Below are 25,599 nucleotides of genomic sequence, written 5' to 3'. Positions count from 1 at the left end.
GACAGGGTGGGAACTTAGGTAAGTCAATACAGGGGTTCTTTCCCCCATATAATTTACAAAAGCTGAGACAGATCCATATGTCAAGTCAAGAAAGTGCTTCCTGGTGCTATCGCATCTTTCTTGGAGAACTCTCTGGGCATTGTAGAGACTAATTAGAGGAGGGAGCTGCCTGCAGTGACCGTGGTGATCCACCCGGGGGGGCGTCGGGCTGGCAGTCATTGTGCTCTCGTTGCTTCCATAGATACCTTCAGACCTTCAGGATAAGGAGTTTTTGCCTATTCTCCAGGAGGAGCCCCTACCACCACTGGCACTAGTACCTTTTACAGAAGAAGAGCAGGTTGGTGTCCATCTCTCTCTCTTTCTCTCTCTCTCTTTTTTTTAGAGAGGGGAAGGTAGGGCAATTGGGGTTAAGTGACTTGCCTAAGGTCACACGGCTCCTTTTTGTGTCAAGTGTCTGAGGGTGAATTTGAACGGAGGTCCTCCTGACTTCAGGGCTGGTGCTCTATTCACTGTGCCACCTAGCTGCCCTCCATCTCTCCTGAGAATAAGAGTCTGGTTTACATTTAGAAGATGACAATAATAAAAAGAAGAGATTCCATTTGTCCCACACTTTCCGGTAGCTGAAATGCTTCTTGTGCTTTCTCCTTTTGATCCTCACTATGACTTTTGAGCTGCTAGGTGGCACCATGGTGCATCGAGTACTGGGCCTGGAATTGGCATGACTCCTCCTAATCTGGCCTCAGATTAGAGATTAACTAGCTGTGTGACCTTGGGCAGGTCACCCCTCTTTGATTCAGTTACCTCATCTGTAAAATGAACTGTGAAGGAAATGGCAAACTATTTCAGTATCTTTGCCAAGAAAACTCCAAAAGGGGTCCTGAAGAGTCAGACACGACTAAAAAACAACTGAACACATAACTCTTTTATGTAGGTAGTGTAATGAATCTCCTCATTTTTACAGAAGTGGAAACTGTTTCAGATGCAGTGGGAAAGATCACATGTCCAGGAGGAAAAGCATTGGACTTAAACAGTCTGAGCATGTGGCTCCCTCTTGAAGCTTTGATCCTGCCCAGGGCACCTGATGCACTCAGGCCGCATCTCTGGGCCTGGCTGCTGATTTCTTTGTGGGTGGGTTAGGGTTGTTTGCTTTTCTGTAGTAAGTGATGATATGACTTGGAAAGAATACTTGAAGATTGCTAACCGTGAACCCAAGCACTTGTTAGTATGTGATTCAATATGTAATTTATTGCTACCTTTTGTTTTTAAGTTAGACTCATTTCTGAATATTGTCCTTCTTTCTCCCCCACCCACTGAGCCTTCCCTGGTAAAACAGGTTTTAGAGGAGAGCAGTTCAGCCAAATATAGCCAACACATTGAGTGCTTAATGCCTTGTGTAGAATGGGCAGGAAGCTTTCTCACAGTCTTCGAGAGCCAGGCTGGGTCTGAGCTGGGTCGGCTGCTCAGTGGCTGGCAGCCTCAGCGCTCCTTGATCCCAGCTCTGCTGCTCTTCCCATTACAGTATGCAGTGGGGTCTCTGGGGGCCTTCCTCTTTTCACGTCCCAGACCTTTTCCAAGCCTAGGTGAGACATCAGTACTCAAGCCTTGGGTGCTCACGGAGTGCCCAGTGAGCTTCCTCCTGGTTTTTACTTCTGATATGTAGCTGCTTTTGCTTCGAGGTGTCAGAGGAATTCAGCGTGCAGATAAGCAAGGGAAAGGATGGTGGTGTTCAGGTTAGTGGCAGGTCACATGTTCTTCCAGACTTGGGGGGGAAATAGCCTTTTCAGATGTGACTTGCCGTGTTTGATTATCAGCAGTGACTCCTCTTTTTTTGTGAGATCGCAGCAATACTGGATTTGGAGTTGGGGAGGCCTGGGTTCAGATCTCACCTCACATTTCATAGATCTGTGACTAGTTAACTTCTCTGTCTCAGTTTCCTTAACTGTAAAATGGGAGTACCTGTAGTCTGGCTTTGAAATCAGAAGGCTGCTGTCCACATGACCTAGGGCTAATCATCTGCCCTAGCTAGTTTCCCTTTTCTTCTGAAAAATGAGGGTGTTACACTTGATGGTTTTTAAGGTCCCTTTCAGCTCTACTGTTGAAGATTCTATCGTCTCATCTACCTTCCAGGCATTTTATAGAGGATTAACTGGGAGAATGGAAGTAAACAGTATAAAAATCTCAACTATTATTATTATTATATTCTGGGTTTGTAGTACTCATAACTGCTGGAGAGAAATGTAATTCCTAAACCCAGCATTTGAGCTTGGTTTTTATCCATTTTTCTGGATAGATCCTGATGAGCATGTTTTGGATAAACAGCCATTTTCATTTTATACCTAGAGTGTGCTGAGATCCTGATGAAAAAAGCACAAGGAAAATGACAGCCACAGGACTTAGTCTCGAGGGGTGACAGTTTTGTCTGGGAAACAAGGACCTTGCTAAAGGGAAGTCACTTTGAATGGTTCACTTGGAACATTAACTGAGGAAGAACCATCATTCTTCAGGGGCCAGCTTTATTAATCCCTCCCTCTCATGTTACCTGTTGATGCCATTATCTTCCTGATTAACACTCTTCTAGTTATACCAACATCGAAGATAAAGAAAGTAGGATATTTGGACATGGGTATTTTGTTTTTTGGGTTGTTTTGCCCTAAACCACAAAAGGCTTTCCACTGAGCCTGGAGGAGGGGAAGGAGCTCTAAGCCAGGAGAGGCCTCAGTGGTACTGGCTTCCATCTACAGGTAGCTATGAGAGCTGCAAGGCTGGGGGGGGGGGGGGGGGGGGGGGGACACTGACCACCCTGCTGTCCAGTTTTCCTTTACCACAGAATGCTGCGCTCAGAGAGTCACAGATACCTGTTTTGGCATCCAGGGGTTTACCTGCAGTAATCTCCAGGGATTTTGCTTAGAATAGCGATACTTAGCAGATTTCATTTTAGTTTTTTACATATGAACTTGTTTGCCTCACAGGAGGACTGGGGACTTTTTCTGTTAACTATAATAAATGGACTAACATTCTTAAAGTTGCTAGCCTGTGTGGAAAAGGGAAGCAGTCAAGCCACAGTAGAGGGTATTGGGCCTGGTTCCATGTCCCTCCCTGGCAGCAGGCTTGCAGTTCTCACAGCTTCCACCAGATGGAGGACTGTACCAGCAAGGGTTCTCCTGGGCCTGGGGCTATCCCCCTCCTTCTACCTCAGTGGGGGACTGCACACAGTCGAGCCTTTTCTTCACTTTGCTGCCTGATGGGAGGGTAGGGGAAGTAGATAGAGCCCAACCTCCTCAGAAGCTGCTTTGTGGACAGACCAGCAGTGTATCTGATGCTGGCTCTCTGCTTCTCTAACTAAAAAATAGCCATTGGCCCTGGTTCCATAGTTAGAATTGATTTGAGAGGGAGGGGCAGCTTTACTCTAGTAAAGGGGCGGGGACCCTGGGTCTTTCAGGTCACCTGTGGCCCTCTAGGTCCCAAGTGCTGCCTTTTGGCTGAATCCAAACTACACAGAACAAATCCCCTTCATAAAAGGATTTGTTCTGTAAAACTTGGGACTTAGTTGAAAAGCTGCACCCAAGGACTTAGAGGGCCACATGTTCCCCACCCCTGCTCTAGTGTGTTTGTTGATTTCATAGGTGTGGGTGCCCCATTGACATGAGTATTTGAGACTGGCCTTTTGAGGATGATATAGAACTTGGTCCTTTTGGTCCTTGGGCAGTATACAAGAGTCTGGTACTAGGCCAACATGGGAAGCCTTTCCACATTTCCTGACAGAGCCCTTGTGCCCTGCCGAGGTCAGGTCCAAGCAACTAAAGTGCAAGTGATCCCAGTTAAAACAACATCTCCTGTTTTCCTCATACTTGTGAAGGTTTCTGAGACTTGATCATTGCAGCAGTCTAAGGAAATAGTTCAGGGTCTTAGTCCTATTTTATAGATGGGGAAACTGAAACCCGGAGAGCTTATACTCTGCATGTGTGTACGCATGCACGTATGTGTACGTGTGCACACACAGAGCCAGCTTCTTGATAGGCCTTTTCTCTCTTCCCTTTCCAAATTTTAACATTGAACAAAATGATTTCTACTCAGAGGTTTCCTCACAAAAGATACTCTTTTCTCTTGATTTAGGATTAAAAAATAAAAACTAGAACTTCAGAATATTCTCTACCCATTAACTTAGGCAGGGCCAGGAGAAATATGAGCAGGGCAATCAGATCATTTGGGCAGAACCATGGCACTGAGTGCCACAGGCTATCCAGAAGCAGTGGTTTATCCCTGTTAGTGTTTTTTCTGTTGCCATTTTAAGGTTATTTAGGCTGTAGTTGAGTTTTACAAAAAGAGAAATAGGGAAGATGAAGTATTTCAATTCAGGTGAAGTGGAATGAATAGTTTTGAAAAAGAGATAGTATCAGCTCTGTTTGGAAGCTTAGAAAGGGCCAGCCCTTGGATTCTTGAGTTAGAAATATGTATTTGAAAGTGATTACTCTTTTCCAGTGTTTTTATCAAATCAGCAGTGCCATGGTTGACTGGGCTGTTTGTTTCCTTGAGCTAAGCTTCATGAATTGGTGTTTAACTGCTCTATGTTCCTTCTTTTACGTTTTTTTTTTCTCTTTATTTTTTAGTTTACATCATTCATTTCAGTCAGATTTTAGGTTACAAATTTTCTCCCCAGTTTTCCCTACCCACCACCCCAAAATAGCATTCCCACTGAATATCCCCTCTCCCAATCTGCTCTCTCCCATATTTTCCCCCATTCCCCCTTCAACCTTCCAATAAGGCACAGTGGATCTCTATGCCCCAGTGCCTGTATATCTCATTTCCCAGTTACATGTAAAATATTAATAATATTAATAAAAATATGTGTATATATATTTTTTCATTTTTCAAATGCTTTATTAATTTCTGATATACATCATTCATTTCAGTCAGATTTTGAGTTACAAATTTTCTACCCAGTTTTCCCCTACCTACCACCCCAGAACAGCAGTCCCACAGGATATCCCCTCCTCCAATCTGCTCTCTCCTATATCTTTTCCCATACCCCCTTAGACTTTTCCAGTAGGGCATGGTGGATCTCTGTGCCCCAGTGCTTGTATGTCTTCTTTCCCAATTACATGTAAGATAGTATTAATAATTGTATATATGTATATATAATTTTAAACATTTGATTTTAAAACTTTGAATTACAGATTCATTCCCTTCCTCCCTTGTCACATAGTAGTTATATTGTAAAAGACTGACTATATTTCCCTCCCTCCTATCCCACCTCCCACTTGTTCTATTCTCTACTTTGATCTCATCCCTTTTCAAAAGTGTGTGCTCCCAACTTCCCTCTCCCCCCAGCCTGCCCTCCCTTCCATCATCCCCCCTTTCATCCCCTTCCCCCTACTCTCCTGTAGAGTGGGATACCCTATTTAGTGTGTATGTCATTCCCTCCCTAAGCCAAATTCCATGAGAATAAGGTTGACTAATTCCCTTTTGCCTTCCTGTTCTTCCCTTCCATTGTAACAATTTTCCCTTGCCTCTTCTATATGAGATAATTTACCCCATTCTGTCTCTCCCCATCTCCTCTCATTATATTCCTCTCTCACCTCTTAATTTCACCTTTTAAGTATCATCCCTTCCTATTCAGTTGGTCCAGTGCTCTCTATGTATACCTGTAGCCATATATACACACATTCACATATGTATTCATACGCCCATATACCCTCCTATATAGACATATATATGTATGTATACATATACACACATACATACACACACACACAAATACACATATATATATTTCTATTCCCTTCAACTACTGAGAAAAGTTTCCTAAGTTACAATTATTGTTTTTCCATGTAGGAATATAAGTAGTTCAACTTTGATAAGTTTCTTATAATTTCTTTTCCCTGTTTACCTTCTCATGCTTCTCTTGCTTCTTGTATCTGAATGTCAGATTTTCTATTCAACTCTGGCTTTTTCATCAAGAATCGTTGAATTCTCTATTCTACTGAATGACCATATTTTCCTCTGGAACATGATAGTCTTGCTCGTAAGTGATTCTTGGTTTTAATCCCAGCTCCTTTGCCCTCTAGAATATCATATTCCAAGCCCTGCAGTCCCTCAGTGTAGAAGCTGCCAGGTCCTGAGTTATCTTGATTGTGTTTCCACAATATTTAAATTGTTCCTTATTCGCTGCTTGTAATATTTTCTCCTTAATTTGGGAACACCAGAACCTGGCTATATAATATTCCTAGGAGTTTTCTTTTTGGAACCTTTTTCAGGGGGTTATTGGTGGATTCTTTCAACCTCTATTTTGCCCACTGGTTCTAAAACATCAGGGCAGTTTTCCTCGAGAATTTCTTGGAGCATAATTTCTAGGTTCCTTTTTTGATCGTGGCTTTCAGGTAGTCCAATTTTTAAATTATCTCTCCTGGATCTATTTTCCAGGTTAGTGGTTTTTCCCGTGAGATATTTCACGTTGCCTTCTATTCTTTCATTTGTTTGGATGTGTTTAACATCATCTTGATTTCTCTTAAAGTCACTAGCTTCCCTTTGCTCCAATCTAAATCCAAGGGAATGATTCTCCTCATTGAGCTTTTGAGATTCTTTTTCGCTCTGACAAATTCGGCTTTTTAAGGCATTCTTCTCCTTATTGCGTTTTTGAACCTCTTTTGCCATCTGAGTTAGTCTATTTTTTAAGGTGTTATTTTCTTCCGTCAGATTGTTGACTCATTTCATAATTTTCTTGCATTGTTCTCATTTCTCTTCCTCATTTTTCCTCCACTTCTCTTATTTGATTTTCAAAATCCTTTTTAATCTCCTCTGTGGCCTGTAACCAGCTCATAATTTTCTTGGAAGCTTTCGGTGCAGGAGTTCTGACTTCACTGTCTTCCTCCTGTTCCATGCTTTGATCCTTTTTGTCCCCAAAATAGGAGTATAAAGTTGGGTTGTTCTGTTTGCCTTTCTTCCTTTACCTGATCATGTTGCCACTTAATTTCTTGACTTTTGGTCTTTTTGCCACAGTAGAACTCTGCCACCAGAGTGGGGAGCTTTATTCCAAACGCTGGGGTTTTCACAGCTGCTGAAGGTATTACTTGTTTGACCTCTCTGAAGCTTCTACATGCCCTGGCAAGCTGGTCACGAGCCCTAGGACCTCTACCCTAGACAGACATCCAAATCCAGGCAGGTTAAAGCAAGAGTGATTACCCCTCAAACTGGTTGCTTGGTTCCCCTACAATCTGTAGACCAGGAGCTGAAGGTGCCATGTGGCAGCGGCTGCAGGGCCTCAGCTGCTTCTTGCCCTGGGGGCAAAGGCTGGATCGCTCTCTGAATTCCCAGGTTCCAAAGTCCACACTGCACTGACCTCTCACTTTGTCCTTGGCATATGTGGATTAATAATTCTGGAAACCACCACAGCTGCTGGTGGTCTGAAGTCCCTTAAGCTAGTGGCTGGTCAGGCCACGCTGGGGCTAAAACCCAGAGTGCTGTGCTGGCCACTTGCTGCTGGCCTGCCGGGCTGTCCTCAGTGAGAGTTTAGCTTCTCTGTGTCAATTTGTGGGTTCTGTAGCTCCAAAGTAGTTAAATTGGTAACCATCAAGTGTTTTTATCTATCTAACCTGTCGCTTTTTATACTTCCCCTATCTATGTTTATGTAATTTTGCCATCTCAGTACAGATAATATTACTTTATAGATATGTAATATTTTCTACATGTACAACATGATGTATTAGGCCATAAAATTATACTTTTTTTTTTAAGATATGGGGAAAGTGGGACTCAGAGAAGGTAGTAGCCCCTCGTTGCTAGTTTGTAGCATGTCCAAAATGAAAGCCAAGGCTTGAGATTTCTGGTTTAGCTTTTTATCCATTTGTTAAATATCAGTGATTTTAATCTGAGGCTCCAGCTTGTGATTATGATTGTCATTTCCAAAACCAGAATATTCAGACAGTTAAAATTACTGTAGAGTGGCATAGGCCATTTGCTTCACTGTGTCAATATTGTTTCTGATTTTTCCTTTTTTGGCTATTTCTTAAGAAGAGGAACACTTTCCCTTTCTTCCCTGTATTCCACTGGTAGTTCAGGTGTTGGTTAAATATTTTTCACTTATTTTTAAAAATGAAAATGTACTTGAACCTGTACAATGATATGAATATGCATATATTTTAAATCAGCCTTACTTGTATTCCTTTTATATGTTGTCTTTTAGATAATTTAAAGACATCTTAACCTTGCTTGTCTAAATATTTATAAGACACTTAAGTGTACAGAATGCATCTGTGTAAAGAAATAGGACACTTCTAAGTACTTTGTTCAAATACCTCATAAATCAGATGCTAGGAATGCTTAAATCTTTTCAGTGGCTGAGCAGTTTTTTAATTGGATTGTCTTGTGGAGTGTGCTTCCAGCTTTTTGCCTTTAATTCTCTGTGTTTGTATTTACCTATCCCTTCTCCTTGCTCTCTTCTTTGGGAAGAGAGCCACTTAAACGTGACTTTGGCCTTATGTCTCCCTTGCATCCCTACCCCTCACTGTGGTTTCTGGATATTGCTATTCTCCTGGGCCAGATTATGCCATCTCTTGACTGGGGAGGCCTTGAGTTTCAGTATATTTACATTCCAGAAGAAGAGTTTTAAAAAGTCACATTCTTGCTTTACTTCTTTTGTTTGTTGGTAATATTTCAGAGGATTGGAATAGATAATTCTATTGCTTGTTAAGGGGAAGAGGATGATTGTGGAATATGGCTTTCTGAAGGTCTCTCTGCACAGACCTCCTCTATGCCCCTTCCCGTTACGCCCGTCTTGGGGCCATTTCACTGGTCCTCAGAGCAGGGTGGGGGGAAGACAGGGTTCAGTTCTGTATTTATAGTCACACCTTATTTCTGCCATGGTGTGAGAGGGGCAGAGTTGCCAGAGCAGCCAGGATCTTCTGTTCCATCTCTCTGTTTTCTTGCAATGAGGGTTCCCTTATTGTCTTTTCTACCCTCCCTGTCTTGCCTTGAATCAGTAGTGATCCTTGCTCACTATGGGTCAGCATAGCCCTGGCAGGGAAGTCCCATGGCACTGAACTTCCATGCACCTCAGTTCCCTTATCTGTAACATGTCGATAGTCTAACCATTTTACTACCCTCCCTCATGAGGTTCTTGTAGGAGGAGTCCTTCAGTCTTGGACTATGAGGAGGTGGTACAGGTGCTTAATGTAACCTCTCACTGTGTGCTGCCTCTAGTGAGTGCCATTGGAGACAGATTGCCTGAGGACAGAGACAGAGGCCTGTGGGCCCTCGTGCCATCCTGGTTACCACACCTCCAACCCCCCCCACTCCCCATGCAAATGATTGTTGATATGGCGACTCTTGGCCAGAATTATCGATGTGCATCCTCTGTGTTCTTCTCTTATCAGATAGTTCATGTGGGTGTGTGGGTGGGTGTGTGGGTTTGCGTATGTTGAGGGAGGGGGCAATTTCATGTAATTTTTGTTTTTACCCAAATTACACTTTCTTTTCTTGGCAGAGAAACTTTTCCATGTCTGTAAATAGTGCTGCTGTCCTGCGATTGACAGGGCGAGGAGGAGGAACAGCGGTAGGGGCTCCTCGAGGTCGAAGTTCCTCTAGAGGTCGAGGTGAGCTTTTATATTAACAAAATAATGATGTATAAGAAAGAGGGCACCAGAGGAAAATCTGAGTAAAAATAAAGTGAGGTGGAGATTTTTATTACCTGTATGAACAGGACACAGACTTTATTCAAGTACTCTCATTTACATTTCTGGTCAGAAGACATTTTTCCACAGCCCTGACTCCCTAAAGCCTGATTTGAGGAATTGAACTGCATTCTAGAATTAGAGGCATGAGCATGAACATCTCTAAACTCCTTTTGGGACCTTGACTTCTCTTCCATGCATCCTGCCCCCCCCCCCCCCCCCCCCCCCCCCCCCCAAGTATCCTTAGAAGAGTTTTGCATCCTGGGATTTTGTATTAGCTTCCTGACCAGCCTCAGGCTCCTAGAGCACTTTTTGGAAGGAGGGCTCCTTTAGTAGGGCATGCTCTCCTGGGGGACAGGGAGAGGTGCCTCCCACTCCCCAGCCAAACAGAGGGGATGTAATGTGATCTCCCGTGGGGACACCTTGGCAGTGATTCAGGAAATGATTGTACAGAAAACAGGCAGTTTAATTTGCAGTCTGACAAATTTCTGATGTTTATTTTGCTTTTTTTTTTTTGTTTGATGCTGTGAGTGATTCTCTGTCTTGTATTTGTTATCATTTTGTTATTATGAAGGCATCTTGAGTATCTGTCCAATGTTCATATGTATATTTAATTAGTAGTGAGCACATCTTACGCATCTTCTCATTTCTTTTAAAATTATTTTTTGAAGAAAAGTTGAGCCGCCTGAAGTGCCTAGAACAGCACTAAGCATCCCACTGAGGTTTTTATGTCATTACTGTCTCGGGCCTCTGAGTGCCTCCTTTCCTTTGGGATGGCAGCGGCACAGGGAGGGTTTTCTGTAGCCGGGTGTCAGCAGGAAGAAACTTTCTTTCTGGTTTATTGTTTTCCTCAGGTCCCTGGAATTGTTGTTTTTCTTATTTCACTCAGGAGTTTAGTCAGATCAATTTACATTCATTAAATTTCTTGTAAATGTCATGAATGAGAGGATATGAAAAAAGTATTAATACAGTTATTAACTGGTTGTACCTATTTCTTCTTTCTCAGTGGTCAGTTTGTCATTAGAAACTGCTTCCAGTGTATTCTTAGATCTCTTTGCCTTGATGGTGGCAGAAGTTCAAGGTAGAGATAGGATAGACAAGAATTCCTTCCCTACTTCCTCTCTAACCTTCCTTTCTCCCTCCTTCCCTCCTTCCTCTCCCCCTTTTCTCCTCCTCCCTTCTCTTCCTCCTTCCTTCATTCCATAGGAGGTTAGCAGCCAAGGGAGGGAAGAGCTAAGTAAATATAGAAACAACATTTTGCAGGAGCATTTGACCCAGGAGCATCATAAATAATCTCAGGCACTACCTGTTTCTATGTTGTTTAACGGTAAGTTCCCACAGGGAAGAAACCACCAAAGACTATAGCTCATCTAGAGAAACAGAAGTTATGGACACTGAGGGATCAGCATTGGTGGTGTGCAGGGTATGTGTCTTTGTCTGAACTGATCACCAGGTGTGTGTATTTCAGGGTTCCTCAACAGGATGGAAGATTATAGAGATCAAGATTATAGCCAGGAACAAAATTGTCTGAGGGGGCAGATGAGGAATCAAAGCTAGGTTAAAAGTTTGGTAAATGGAAGAATGTAACTTAGGAAAAAGAAAAGGAGAAGAAACTCTGGACCATTTGAACTGCAGCAGGCATGAGGCTTTGTTTATGGGATATAAAGCTGAATCTGAGGAGGGAGCAGCAAGGTTTGTTCAATGAAGACAAGAGAGACAGGCATCAGCAAATGGGAAGATGGCTTTCTGGTCTCAGAAGTGAGGCGGCATAGTTGTTGATGGGCATACGGAGCCCTCTGATGTTGGATTTCTTTAGCCCTCTTCTGGATAACCAGGGGCTGTGCTGTAGGACACTATAGTGAACTTGTCAGGGATCATCTAACCTGATGTTTTATCCTTATTCGATGTGCTTGGTCTTATGTAGTCAGAAGAAAGTGTCTCTGAAGGACGATGTCATCCTGGGTAGGGAACTGAAGGAGAGGGGTGCCCTGGGTGGTGTTTCTTCTTTCATTTGAAAGTTATGATAGAGGAAGACAGAGTAGTATATGGGAGGTACAGAGCTGAATAGAGTTATCAGTCATTGAAGATGGCAAGTTGGTTTTCTTTTCTTTTTCTTTTGTTTTTTACATTAAAAAATTTTTATTTGTATTTTTTCACATTCATTTAAAAATTTTAAGTTTCATATTCTTTTCTTCCTTCTAACCTCTCTCCCTATTGAGAAGGCAGGCAGTATGATTCCTGTTATACATACCGTGTTTCCCCGATAATAAGACCTATCCCGAAAATAAGCCCTCCCCCAAAAATAAGCCCTATTGAGCACCGTGCGCGTCATCCTGTTCTTCCCCAGTGATTTGCTTATTGAATAAAGGTACATTTTTTTGGTTCAAATTTACCTGTTATTTAAAATTGCTGTCAATGTTTATTAAAATAAGCCCTCCCCTGAAAATAAGCCCTCTGGTGTTTTGCTGTCCAAAAAAATTAATAAGACAGTGTCTTATTATCGGGGAAACACGGTAGGAAGTCATGCAAAACATTTCCATTTAGCCATGTCACCAAAAAAAAAAACAAGTAAAGAAAATGGTGGGGGTGGGGGTATGCTTCAGCCTGCATTCAGAGTTCAGATGTGGAGGTAGAGAGCATTTTTCATCATTATCCTTTACAAATTGTCCGGGTCATCATGTTGATCAGAGTCGGCTAAGTTTTTCACAGTCGGTTATCCTTGCCATGTAGCTGTTACTGTTTACAGTGTTCTCCTGGTTCTGTACTCCTCACCTTGCATTAGGTCCTTGTCAGTAGTCCAGGTTTTTCTGAAACCAGCCCCGTTATCATTTTTTTATAGCATAATTGTTTTCCATCACAGTCTTAAACCACACCTTCTTTGGCCCTTCACCAATTGCTAAGCATCCCCTCAATTTCCAATTCTTTGCCACCACAAAAAGAGCTATATGGATGCATATGGATTCTTTTCCTCTTTTCTTTGATCCTTTTGGGATGCCGGCCTAGTATTGGTATTACTGAGCCAAAGGCTGTGCACAGTCTTAAAGCCCTTTGGCCAGAGTTCCAGCTTGTTCTCTGAAATGTTTTGACCAGTTCACAACTCCACCAACTTCAGTGTACCTTTTTTCTCCACATCCCCTCCAACATTTATCATTTTCCTTTTCTGTCACCTTAGCCAATCTGATAGATGTGAGGTGGTACCTCAGAGTTGATTTAATTGCATTTCTCTAATTACTAGTCAGGGCAGCTAGGTGGCACAGTGGACAGAGCACTAGCCTATAGTCAGGAAGACCTGAGTTCAAATCCAGCCTCAGACATTTCCTAGCTGTGTAACCCTGAGTAATTCACTTTATCCTGTTTGCCTCAGTTTCCTCATCTGTAAAATGAGTTGGAGAAGAAATCGACAAACCATTCCAGAATCTTTGTCAAGAAAACCCCAGATGGGGTCATGAAGAGTTGGACACAAATCAGATGGCTGAAAAACAATAATAGTTGATTTTTAATATGACCCTTGATAGCTTTGATTTCTTTTTCTGAAAACTGCCTCTTTATAGGATTTGGTTTCTTTGACTCTGACTTCCTCCTAGAACTGCAGGCTTTTGGAAAGGTTATGCTTCTGAAGATTTGGAAGAATGTATATAGGAGGGGAGTGAAAGGCCTATTAAGAGAATATTTTAACAGACATTTGAGGGGAAGAACGCAAAGTGCCCAGCAATAAAACTGTGTGTGTGTGTGTGTGTGTGTGTGTGTATTTAATACTGAAGGTACATATATACAATGGAGTGATTGAATTTCGATGGAATACTCTTGTTTTTTTAAGAAATAATAAAGAGGATACTTTTAGAGAAACTTGGGAAGACTTAAATGAACTGATAGAGAGTGAGTAGAAGCAGGAGAATGCTGTGTGAGTTTGGGGGTGTCCACACGTGTCATCGCAGAGCTGAATTGGAGCAGTTGGAGGGCCGTGTGATTTCATAGAGATTGCTGAGGTGCAGTGGAATGGGAATCAATTTAAATATAACAAGGGGATAGATCAGTAAGCGTTTGGTTTAAAAAAGAAATCAATTGGAGAGAAGGAGTCATAAAAATGGACGTGTGAAGCTATTTTTCAAAGGTGCTTTAGAGCCTGCAGCTGTTGTGGTCATTGTAGTGAAGTAAAGAGAACACGGGTTATTAGCCACTTAGAAGGATGAGAAAACTAGGCCTCCCAAGGTGCTTTCTCAGAGTAACTCAAGTAATGAGTGGAACATCCCAGGACTCCAGCCCAGGTGTTCTGAATCTACATTCAATGCTTTTTCCATTTCACTGCACTCCCTTTCTTTTGTATTAAGGCATATACTACATAGTAAAGTGTATGCCTGTGTAGAAATGTATAAACCTTAGTATGTAATAAGCACAAAAGAAAACATTTGAGTGTGAACAAAGGAAGAAAGAAATAGTGATATAATTGCAGCTATACAGCGGATGTCTGGGTGATGCATGGATAAAGTACTAGGCCTGGAGTCAGGAAGACTCGTCTTATCCAGTTTAAATCTGGCCTCAGATGCTTACTAGCTGAGTGACCCTGGACAAGTCACCTAACCTTGTTTCCCTCGGTTTCCCCATCTGTAAAATTAGCTGCAGAAGAAAGTGGCAAATTGTTCAGCAAATTGCCAGGAAAATCTCAAATGACGTCATGAAGAGTTGACATGACTGAAACTAGTCAACAAAACTGTGAACTGCTCAGAAGAAGAATGTGATAAGGGCATTGTGTAGGTTATAAAACTGGAACAGAGGCAAGGATTTGTAATGGTTCATCAGCAGTTTCATATATCCAGAATCTTACAGATTTTTGACTTATTGACAGTTTACTTTCTTAGAAGCCAGATGAAGCAAAAACAGAAGTGGTTGTACACTGAACTTTGTTATAATCAAAAGGGGAAAACTGATTGGGGAATTGGAATTCAGAAGAACCTTAGGAGAAAGTGAGGAGTTATAGTGAAAGAAGAGGACACAGCACGCTTCAAGATTTTAGGAAAACTTTTTTCAGAACTTCAGAAGTTAGAATTAGGTGCCCTTAATAGAGATTCCAAAGGATAAGGTTTCTTTGAAAAAGAGCTAGAAGACTCTCAGTGATCAGATTCTGCCGTAAAAGACCATGAGTATACTTGATGAGGAAGAAAATATCTGTATGTGGGAGGTAACAGGGGAGTGACATTGGAAAACCCAAGTGCCCAAGCAAGTTCATGGGCGGCTTGAATGAAATCAGACACATGGCAGGATTGGAGAAGACAGGGCCTGGAGTCAAGGACACTTTTGTAACAGATGCCACAATCCTGTGAAAATGGCGTCAGCCTAGAATTCGCCAATGCTGGCCAGAGTTTGAATCAGCATGAAAATAAAGAAGAGGTGAGTCCATTGCTTGTGGGAAAATGGCCTGATGTTTCTATATAGCAGAAACAGAAATATTTAACTCACAGTGCCTTATTTTTTTTTAAATCAAGGATCATCAAACTTGAATGAAGGCAAACATTTCTTCTTTTCCAAGCTGGTGACCGGATAGTAAGGGAGCATCTGTTCACTTAGATGTAATGGAAAATAAAAAAGGTACCGATTGAGCACTGTAGGAGATGGGAATCTTGTCATCTGTTCTCATGAAAATTCTAGAAGGGATTGTACGATAGATAAGGCCTGGGCCTTAGGAAATAAAGTGGGTATCCAGTGTGCAGTCATGCCACACCAAATTAATTTACTTTTTTGGCAGCGTGGTTAAGGAATGTCATAGATACAGTTTGATTTTCGAAATGATGAACTCTCTTATGCTATCCTTGTAAATAATATGGAGAAATAAAATTTGAATCATAGTATAGCTGGGTTCGTTCATAGTTATTTTTTTTTCAAATGCTTTATTAACTTCTGATTTACATCATTCATTTCTGCCAGATTTTGAGTTACAGATTTTCTCCCTGTTTTTCCCCCACCCACCTCCCCAAAATAGCAGTCCCACAGGGTATCCCGCTCTCCAATCTGCTCTCTCCCATATTTTCTCCCATACCCCTTTCGACTTTTCCAGTGGATCTCTTTGCCCCAGTGCCTGTATATCTTATTTCCCAATTGCACGTAAAATAGTATTAATAATAGTATATATATTTGATTTTAAAACTTTGAATTCCAGATTCGTTCCCTTCCTCCCTTGTCACCCACCCTTACTGGGAAGATAAGAAGTTCAGTATAGGTTGTACATGTGTGGCTAATGCAAAATAATAACATAGTAGATATATTGTAAAAGACTGACTATATTTCCCTCCTATCCCACCTCCCACTTGTTCTGTTCTCTACTTTGAACCCATCCCTTTTCAAAAGTGGGTGCTTCCAACTTCCCTTCCCTGCCCCCCCCTTCCATCATTCCCCCTCTCATCCCTCCCCCTCCCCCCCTCCTGGAGGGTGAGATACCCTATTTAGTGTGTATTTCATTCCCTCCTCAAGCCAAATTCAATGAGAATAAGGTTGACTCATTCCCTTTTGCTTCCCTTTGTAACCATTTGCTTTCCATTGTAATCATTTTCCCTTGCCTCTTTTATATGAGGTAGTTTATCCCATTCTATCTCTCCTCATCTCCTCTCATTATATTCCTCTCACCTCTTAATTTCACCTTTAAAGTATTATCCCTTCCTGTTAAATTCGTCCTGTGCCCTCTATCTATGTATACCTGTAAACATATATACACATGTTCACATATGTATTCATATACCCATATACCCTCATATAAAGACACACACATTATATATATATATATATATATATTTCTATTCCCTTTAACTACTGAGAAAAGTTTCATAAGTTAAAATTATTATTTTTCCATGTAGGAATGTTAATAGTTCAACTTTGATAAGTTCCTTATGATTTCTTTTCCCTGTTTACCTTCTCATGCTTCTCTTGCTTCTTGTATCTGAATGTCACATTTTCTATTCAACTCTGGTTTTTTCAGCAAGAATGCTTGAAAGTCCTCTATTCCACTGAATGACCATATTTTCTCCTAAAACATGATACTCAGTTTTGCTGGGTAGGTGACTCTTGGTTTTAATCCCAGCTCCTTTGACCTCTGGAATATTATATTCCAAGCCCTTTGATCCCTCAGTGTAGAAGCTGCCAGATCCTGGGTTATCCTGATTGTGTTTCCACAACATTCAAATTGTTTCTTCCTGGCTGCTTATAATATTCTCTTCCTTAATCTGGGAATTCCAGAACCTGGCTATAATATTCCTAGGAGTTTTCTTTTTGGGATCTTTTTCAGGAGGTGATCGGTGGATTCTTTCAAGCTCTATTTTGCCCTCTGGTACTAAAACATCAGGGCAGTTTTCTTTGAGAACTTCCTGGAAGATGATTTCTAGGTTCTTAATTTGGTCATGGCTTTCAAATAGTCCAATAATTTTTAAATGATCTCTCCTGAATCTATTTTCCAGGTCAGTGGTTTTTCCCATGAGATATTTCACATTGCCTTCTATTCTTTCATTGGTTTGGATCTGTTTAACAGCATCTTGATTTCTCATAAAGTCATTAGCTTCCATTTGCTCCAATCTAATTCTGAAGGAACGATTCTCCTCAGTGAGCTTTTGGGATTCTTTTTCTATCTGGCAAATTTGGCTTTTTAAGGCATTCTTCTCCTCATTGCCTTTTTGAGCCTCTTTTGCCATTTGAGTCAGTCTGTTTTTTAAGGTGTTATTTTCCTCAGTCAGGCTGTTGACTCTCATTTCATAATTTTCTTGTGTCGTTCTCATTTCTCTTCCCAATTTTTCCTCCACTCCTCTTATCTGCTTCTTAAGGTCCTCTATGGCCTGTAACCAGCTTGTATTTTCCTTTGAAGCTTTTGGTGCAGGAGTTCTGACTTCACTGTTTTCCTCCTGTTCCATCCTCTGCTCCTTTTTGTCCCCAAAACAGGACTGTAATGTTGGAATCTTCTGTCTGCTTTGTTTCCTTTGCCTGGTCATGTCGCCCCTCAAGTCACTTGACCCCTGGGCTTTTTGCCACAGTAGGACTCTGCCACCAGACAGGGGAGTTTTCATCCCAAACGCTGGGGTTTTCTCAGCTGCTGGAGGTATTAGATGGATGCCCTCTCTAAGGTCTCCACACGCTCTGGCAAGCTGGACACACATCCCAGGACCTCCACCCTAGACTGCAATCCAGATCCAAGAAGGTTAAAGGAAGAGTGATTGCTCCTCAGACTGGTGCTTGGTCCCCCTACACTCTGCAGGCCAGGAGCTGAAGCTGCCATGTGGCTCTGGCTGGCTGTGCCGGCGTCTCAGAGGCTTCTCGTCCCCGGGGGCAAAAGGCATGCATGGGTCCCAAAGTCCAGACTGCACTGACCTCTCACTTTGTCCTTAGCATCTATGTGTTGATAAATCTGGAAAAGGCCACAGCTGCTGCTGATCTGGAGTCCCTCAAGCTGGTGGCTGGTCAGGCCTGCCCTGGGGCTAAAGCCTTCGTGTGGGGCTGGGTCCCGCTCTGAGAGCACTGTGCTGGCTGATTCCTGCTGGCCTGCCGGGCTGTCCTCAGTGGGAGGTTAGCTTCCCTGTGTCATTTTGTGGGTTCTGCAGCTCCAAAGTTTGTTTAGAATTCCCTTTTTACATGGATTGGGGAAGGTGGAAGCTGGAGCAGCAGGGAGGTCCTGCTTCTACTCTGCCATTTTGACTCCGCCCCCTTCCATTCATAGTTATTGTAATAGTCATACGTTGAAAAAATCCTTAATAGATCATTGTCCTTCCAGAGGGAAGCCTCAAGTGGCACAGTACCCTCTTTCCTCATCCTTGATCTGTTGAGCATTTTTATCAGTGGCTTGGATGAAGTTGTCACCTTCTTTGCCTGTCATGCTTACTGATGACAGCAAATCTAGCCATTATAGCTCATTTATGAGAGAGGAGAGGTAGGATTCAGACAGTCTCTGTAGGCTGGGGCACTGGACCAAATTCCTGGGACAAAAGTAAACCTGGCACTTGGTTTCTGTGTGCATGTATGGAAAGGGAAGCTGTTGTTTACCTCTAGATCACAGAATTAAGTCTTGGAAGTTTCTATCGATCCTCAAGCTCACTGGGAGTGGATGGTGAAAGAAATGAGTATGGTCTGTCTGTGGTAGCAGATGCCAGTGTCGAGCAGAAGTGAAGTAACTGGCACTTCTGACCATCTTGCATCATTGTATTCAGTTCTGAATGCCCCAGTGTATGAGAGATTTTGCCAAACCATGCTGTATGCAGAGATGGGCTGCAAGAATAGGTTGGCGAGAGTTCTGGAAACTATCTGTCATCTGTTATAAGAACACAGCTTAGAGCACACTTGGACTGAGAAATAGGGTTATAATATCTCTATTTAAGTATTTTAAGGGCTGTCACATGAAGGAAGAAGTAGATAGTATATTCTTATACATGCCAGTGGTAGACCCAGTGCTGAAGATAACAGCAATAAATACAGTTCAAATCTTATTTACTTTGAATAAATATGATGTTTCAACCTGAAAAAAACAGCTATCATAAATAGAAAAAAAAAAAACCAAACCACATGATTACATTGTTACCACAAAAAAAAAGCCGTTTGCAAAATATAGTAATGTTTTGGTAAGACAAGAGAAAGAAAAGAAAGCCATAAACATTGCAAAATAGATGGAATTCTTTACATGCATTAGAGCTTACTTGGCTAATCTCAGAGAATCAGAAAAAAACTGACAATACTTTCAGTAAAGTTGCAGGAAATATGCATGTAACTTATCTGAATTTCTATAAAGTAATAACAAAACCAAAGGGAAAATGGTAGCAAAATTCCACTCAAAATAAATCTACTTAAGTTATCTGGGAGTCCATCTCCTAAGACATGGTCAGGACGAAAAATACAATTGCAAAATATTTTTTCAAGAAAGAGAAATAGGCCAGTATTTGGAGAGAGAGTCATTGCTTATGGTTGGGTGACACCAATATAAAATTAATCTATGTATTCGAGGTATACCAATCAGTTTGGGATTGGTTACTGTCTAATATTAAACAGAAGAATGCTAATTCATTTTTAGGAACAAAAGATCTAAACACACTGGCTAAATATAGAGTAGAAAGAAGCTTAATAACCATCTTTGGGGGGGGGGGGGGGGGCTTGAGAATGAATTCCTACATTGTGTAGAGGCTGGATCTCTTACCACATGTAAGGTTTAGTGATTTGTGGATCTTTGTCACCTATATTAGCTTTTTGATCTTCAAGGTATATTTTGCTTTATGATAACTTTGATAAATCAAAATTTATGTTAGCATTTATGAACACCGTCCTTGAAGGAATTCCTGACGGTTCTTTTAAATAGTGAGTTTCTTTGTTATGTTCACAGTTGGTTTCCTTTTAATAAATTGATCTGAATATTTAGTGTGATTTAGCAGAGCTTGGAATGTTTCAGAGTTGTTTATACCCTAAGATGGATCAGTATATTTTTTAACCATGTACAGTCCATGATCATCTGTTCTCAGAGTAGCTGTGGAAAACATATTCTAGGCTACTGATATTAAATTCAAATAGAAAGGAGGGAGGAAATTACTAAACCTTCAGAGAGCAGAATCTCTACGGGTATATATATCAACTTTTTAAAAATTGCATATTAACCATATATGTTCTATTGTGTTTTTTTAAAGATTTCCCAATTACATTTTAATCTGGTTCTACTGTACTTGAGTATATCGTATTTGACACCTCTGCTCTAGAATCATGATGTCTGAAATGTACTGCATGTTTTCTTTTTTTCATATAACTAAAAATAATTGAACGTTTGTATCTCACTAGAAACCAATGGCAAATGACATTCACGTTATCTGTCAATAAAACTCTTGAGTTTCTACCAGATTATAAGCCATAATCATTGTCCATTGTAAAGAATTTCTTTTTTTTGCCTTGAAATGCCTTGTAAAGTACTTCATTTCAACTAAAAAAGTTGCTTTCTTATTGACTCTCTTTACTTAATTTATTTACCCTCTGCCCTTTAGAAGGAAAAAGACCTCTCCTTTCCAAATAGAAAATTTCCCCCCTTTGTGGAGCATCACCCCAATAGAGAAGAAGCTTTGATTCCATTAGGTCTTTAATGATGTGTATCATGTAAGTTTTACTTCTTCTTTGAACCTTCTAGAACGGAATTCCAAAGGACCGTCCCTTTCATTTCTTGGTATTGCCTTTAGTGAAGTAGACACAAGTGCCTGATGTCTAGAAGCATTTTTGGTTCTGTGGATTTTTTAAAGTGGTAGCAACATTTATTGCCATGTTGGACACATGCCCTCATGTACCTTTCACTCTGCTGCCTGAAGATGCTCCTGTGCCCTTTGTAGTCAGTCTTTGATGATTTACTCCAGAGGAGGGGGAAGATGCATAAATAAGTACCGGAAACTTTGGAAATCTGTCATTTTGTATTTAACTTTGAGAAATATCCATGTGGTCTTTCAGGACACATGCTCCTTCCTACCTGTTATCAGAAGAGATTTTTTTTTTGCTAAGGATCTTGGGCTAAGTTGTCTGTAAGGGTTCTGCCATATTCTAGGCTCTTTGATCCTAAGTGTGATCCCACCTGTGCTTTCAGCTTGGACACCAGTGGGGACTGGTGAAGGAGAGAAGGTCTTGGGTTGTTGTAGCAAATCTGCTAAGGAGACAGTTCATTCAGAATATTTTTCAGTCTGCTGTATCATGGATAAGTAACCTATTTTAAATACCTCAATAGTTCTTCTGTTCAATTTTCCTTTCAGAAACATTCCACATCAGAGTCAGTATCTGTAGCTTTTGTATAGAGTGAAGAGTCCAGTTGAAGACCCAATTTGCAGTAATGTTTTATGAATGTAAAATGGTTTGGTAGAACATAATTATCCCCACATGTTTTCATAAGCAGCTCATTAACAAAAAAAAATCATACATAATACAGAGAAATCTTTATAGAAGGTAAAAAGACTTAATTGCTATTGACAGTGAATAGAAACTCCTCCCTTTTGATGGGTATGATGGTCATCTTATGGCCACTTGTTTCTCTCTGTGTCTTTGCAGGTCGTGGCAGAGGTGAAGGTAGTTTTTACCAAAGAAGTTTTGACGAAATTGAGGGTGGATTTGGGCGAGGTGGTGGCAGCCGTGAAATGCACCGATCACAGAGCTGGGAAGAAAGGTAACCCTGCCCTGGTGGCCTATGCAGTGCCAAATGTGGGCCCTGGGAGCAGTGCGCTTCCCTCTTCTTATGGGGTGAGGTCACTGGCCCACAAGGTAGATTGACTGTATCGTCTGAGTAGCAGTCTGGGCAGAAAACCTGCCGATATTATGAGAGGAGAGATGAAATAAACCCAGTAGGAGAAGACTCCTGTGCATTTAACAAATATGTTCTCAGCAAGACTGTATTTACTTTGTCAGTACTTTAAACTGATCAGTGTGGGTGCTCCTTTGAGCTGTAAAGATTACAGTTATTCCTATCTGTGTAACTATTGTTGATGTCCTTGTGTAAGAACTCCACAGGGTGTCCCGACAATGGTTTAGGGGCTTTCCTCATTTTCTTTTGATATTGTGTGGATGCCAGTGGAGCATGTGGGCTGTTCATTGGTTATCCCTTATTCTCGCTATGGGACTGGCAGAAATCCTTTTACTGCTATGTACATAGCCTTTAAAAATGTTTTGTTGACATTCTTGTCTTTTTTAAAATGTTGTCAATTCCCAGTGATTCTCTCCTGTCCCTCTCCCTCAACCTCTCTTTTTAAAAAACCAAAACAAGAAAAATAAGCGTATTTAAGAAAAACAGATCAACACATCGGCCTCCTCTGAAAATGTCTGTGTTGTGCACTGCCCGCCTGCCCAGAGGCTAGAGGCATTCTTCACCATCAGCCCTCTGAAGTAATGCTTGTTCATGTGATTCGAGTTCTGATGTCTTTCAGTGTTGTTTTCCTTTGTATTATTATGATCACTGTATAAATTATTTTCCTGATTCTGTTTACTTCACTCTGTGACATTTTATACCAGTCTAGCCAATTTCTCTAAATTCTTTAATTCAGAGAATTTCTTATGACATAATGATATTCCATTTAATTCAGATGTCATAAGTCATGCTTATATCCTTCATGCAGTTCTCTCTATTATATCCTAGTTAGGCATACTGTATGCTCCAGATTCCTAGTAATTAAGAAAGGTATGACGCTCACTGTCCATATGAGATGAACCAAATGAATGAAGAAAGTCTGTTGTCCAGACTGTCAAATGCACTGGGATGGACAGTGTATAGTAGAACTGTTCCATCAATCTCCATGTCTTAGATTATGAAGAAACAATGAATTGGGTCCATCATTGACTAGGAAGAGGGAAGCAGCCTATATTGCCTTTGAGGAGTTACCTGGTATTTTTCATGACCCCATGTTTCTCTCTGAAACAAAGACCCATAGTTGGCTGAGACTAAAAGGATATCAGTCTCTGGAGAATTTCAGTTTTCTGTCATCCAGTGTCTCTCAAGATAGATAATCTAATCTCTCCTAAAATGTCTACTTGGATTAAAGGTGAACTTGAGCAGCTAAAGGCTTGTCTTTTCTGATTGTTTAATGGAATTTACTGGCCTTTCTAGTGAGTCTCACCCCTCTTTTTCATTGTTCATTCTAAGCAAAGAAGGACATCTATACCAGAACTGGAGTTGAAATTATCATATGGCTTCCTAGTCCTTGTTCAAAAGTTTATTTCTGTTTTTCTAGGGGAGACAGACGGTTTGAAAAACCAGGGCGAAAAGATTCAGGTAAGGTGTTCGGAAGTTTGAATTATGACTTTCATTCTCCAATTGCTTGTTTTCAGTGTTGAGTTATAATAGGACTTTGTAGGAAAAGACAAACTAGAGTGACCTTATGTTCCATATGTGTTCTTTGTGGCAGAGGTTCCTTTTTAGGGGCATGGCAATGATGTTTTCATAATGGATATTCGACTATTTGCCGAATCTCATGGTGGTTTGTAAAACTATGAGTTTGTATCAGTTCTTTGGGGTAAGGGTGGTTGGGGCAGGAGGCAGATTGTATATAGTATTGGTGGAACATTTGGTGCTTTAATTTTTTTCCCCATTTGGAAAGCTTTGCTTTAAGATAATTTGAAAAATGGGCAGTACATTTCCAAATTCCTGTCAGAAAAATATAGTATAGAACAGGCCTGCGCAACCCATGGCATACCAAAGGATTTCCTCTACATACAGAAGATATTTTCCTTTACATTTTTGGTGGGCCACCTGAAATCCTTTGGCGGCCCACAGGTTGTGCAGGCCTGGTTTAGAAATAGGATAGCAGTTAGATTCTGGACCAAAGGACTGGATTATGGTCTAGAGTCCTGGTCAGGTAGCTCGGTGAGAGTTTTTTGGCAAAATGGAGCCTTAGGAATTATTAGAAATACTGTTGTGATAGGAAAGGCTTCATGATAGAGTGTACAGAAGGCTGGCTTTCGAGTCAGGATAGACCTGAGTTCAAATCTTACCCCTCAACCTTACTCACCGTAACTTTGGGGAAGCCAAAGAGTAGAGCACAGGAAGCTCTGCTTCTCCGACTCCAGATCTGGCTCCCACTCTCTGGTGCCTAGAATGGGCGTGGTTGTCATCACTCCACTTGTGCCCATTGCTGGGGAGACCAGGAGTGAACATTCTACATACAGTGAGTGTGGAAACTGAAGAAAATCTCAGACACACATACTTTCTGGGTGAAATGGAGGCTTAAGTTGCCTTCCATAGAAATTGTATTAAGAGCCAGTGGCCCAAGCACTTAGATACATTCTGCAGTTTCCTAGTTGATACTAAGTAATACAAATGTCAAGAACTAAAATGGTACTAATAAGCTCAGTGGATTTTGCAGTGTGAGTATGTGATTCTAATTAGCCCCTTTTTGATGTAAAGTACTGAGAAACTGAAAATGTTCTAGTTGCCGCAGGGCTACTAGCAAAGGCAAATTTTTTTCACCCAGCAAAATATCAGCATCTTGACCTTCAGTGACAGCCGTAATGCTTCATTACGCTGCCCCAGAAGTTTATTCATAGTGAACTCAGTAAGAATATTTCACAGAATCAGAAGGTACCTGAGAGAGAGGCCATGTGGAGTCCAAGATGCCTCTGGCACTGTCAGGCACATGACTGATCATCTGGCTTTCACTGAGAGATGCCCCCTCACATGGCGTGCTTTAAGGTATAATAAAGAAGTAAAACACACGTAGCAGCAAGTCAGCAGCGTGTTGCCTAGTGACTTGTGTTGGAATCCAGATGCTGTGTGGATCTGTCAGCCTTGTTCCCTCTTCCACATTGCCTGCCTGCCTGTGGTGTACTCTGCTGGGTATGCTGCAGATTTTACATTGGAAAAGTAAAGGTTGAGTGTAAAGGAAATAACATCAAAGAAAGCCTTTTGGTCTATTAGGGAGAAAGCTTTCAATCTAAGTCTAAAGATAGTTATATTTTTCATAACCCAAGTGCATCTGGTTTGTTGTTTTCATTCAGTTTTCTGTTGTGGCTGACTGCATTCCCATTTGGGGTTTTCTTGGTAATGATACTGTGATTTGCTACTTCTTCTCCAGCTCATTTTACAGATGAGGAAGCTGAGGCAAACAGGATGAAGTATCTTGCCCAGGGTCACACAGCTCATAAGTGTCTGAGACCAGATTTGAACTGAGGAAGATGAGTCTTTCTGACTCAAGACCAGGCTTTCAGAGCATCGTGGGCCACTTGTGACCCACCAAAGGATGTCAGGTGGCCTGTGAAAAATGTAGAGGCTGTACAACAGGTGTGTGGGCCATTTTGGTGGGCCAGGGTTGTACAGGCCTACTCTCCTAGGCCCCATGCTGCTCAGTGTATCAGATACTGCTTCCTAATTAGGGAATCCCTGTTAGTCAGTAGTTCGAGTAATCTTGTGTTAGAGGAGAAGCCTCCTGGTACTATATCTTTTAAACAAAACAAGCCACTTTTCATGTGACAGATAGCTGTT

At 41.3% G+C, this 25,599-nt stretch overlaps 1 protein-coding gene across 3 annotated transcripts in view; it reads left to right on the top strand.

Moving 5' to 3' along the window:
* The window catches only part of GIGYF2 (GRB10 interacting GYF protein 2), a 170,969-nt gene that overhangs the window by 63,100 nt on the left and 82,270 nt on the right, over nucleotides 1-25,599 (top strand). For 2 of the 3 annotated variants that reach the window (XM_069103229.1, XM_069103231.1), the window contains 4 exons: nucleotides 242-337; nucleotides 9,479-9,587; nucleotides 21,684-21,798; nucleotides 23,354-23,394. In XM_069103229.1, the coding sequence (XP_068959330.1) occupies nucleotides 242-337; nucleotides 9,479-9,587; nucleotides 21,684-21,798; nucleotides 23,354-23,394 (361 nt within the window). Of the gene's footprint in view, nucleotides 1-241; nucleotides 338-9,478; nucleotides 9,588-21,683; nucleotides 21,799-23,353; nucleotides 23,395-25,599 lie in introns of those variants that run through there. The other variant, XM_069103232.1, reaches the window with a different exon arrangement.

This window comes from Petaurus breviceps, unplaced genomic scaffold (assembly GCF_028583685.1).
Source record: "Petaurus breviceps papuanus isolate PSGF00001 unplaced genomic scaffold, PetGlider_PUasm1.0 567, whole genome shotgun sequence".
NCBI lineage: Eukaryota > Metazoa > Chordata > Mammalia > Diprotodontia > Petauridae > Petaurus > Petaurus breviceps.
Note: the sequence above shows the minus strand (reverse complement) of the source record. Positions and strands in the feature narration are given on the sequence as shown.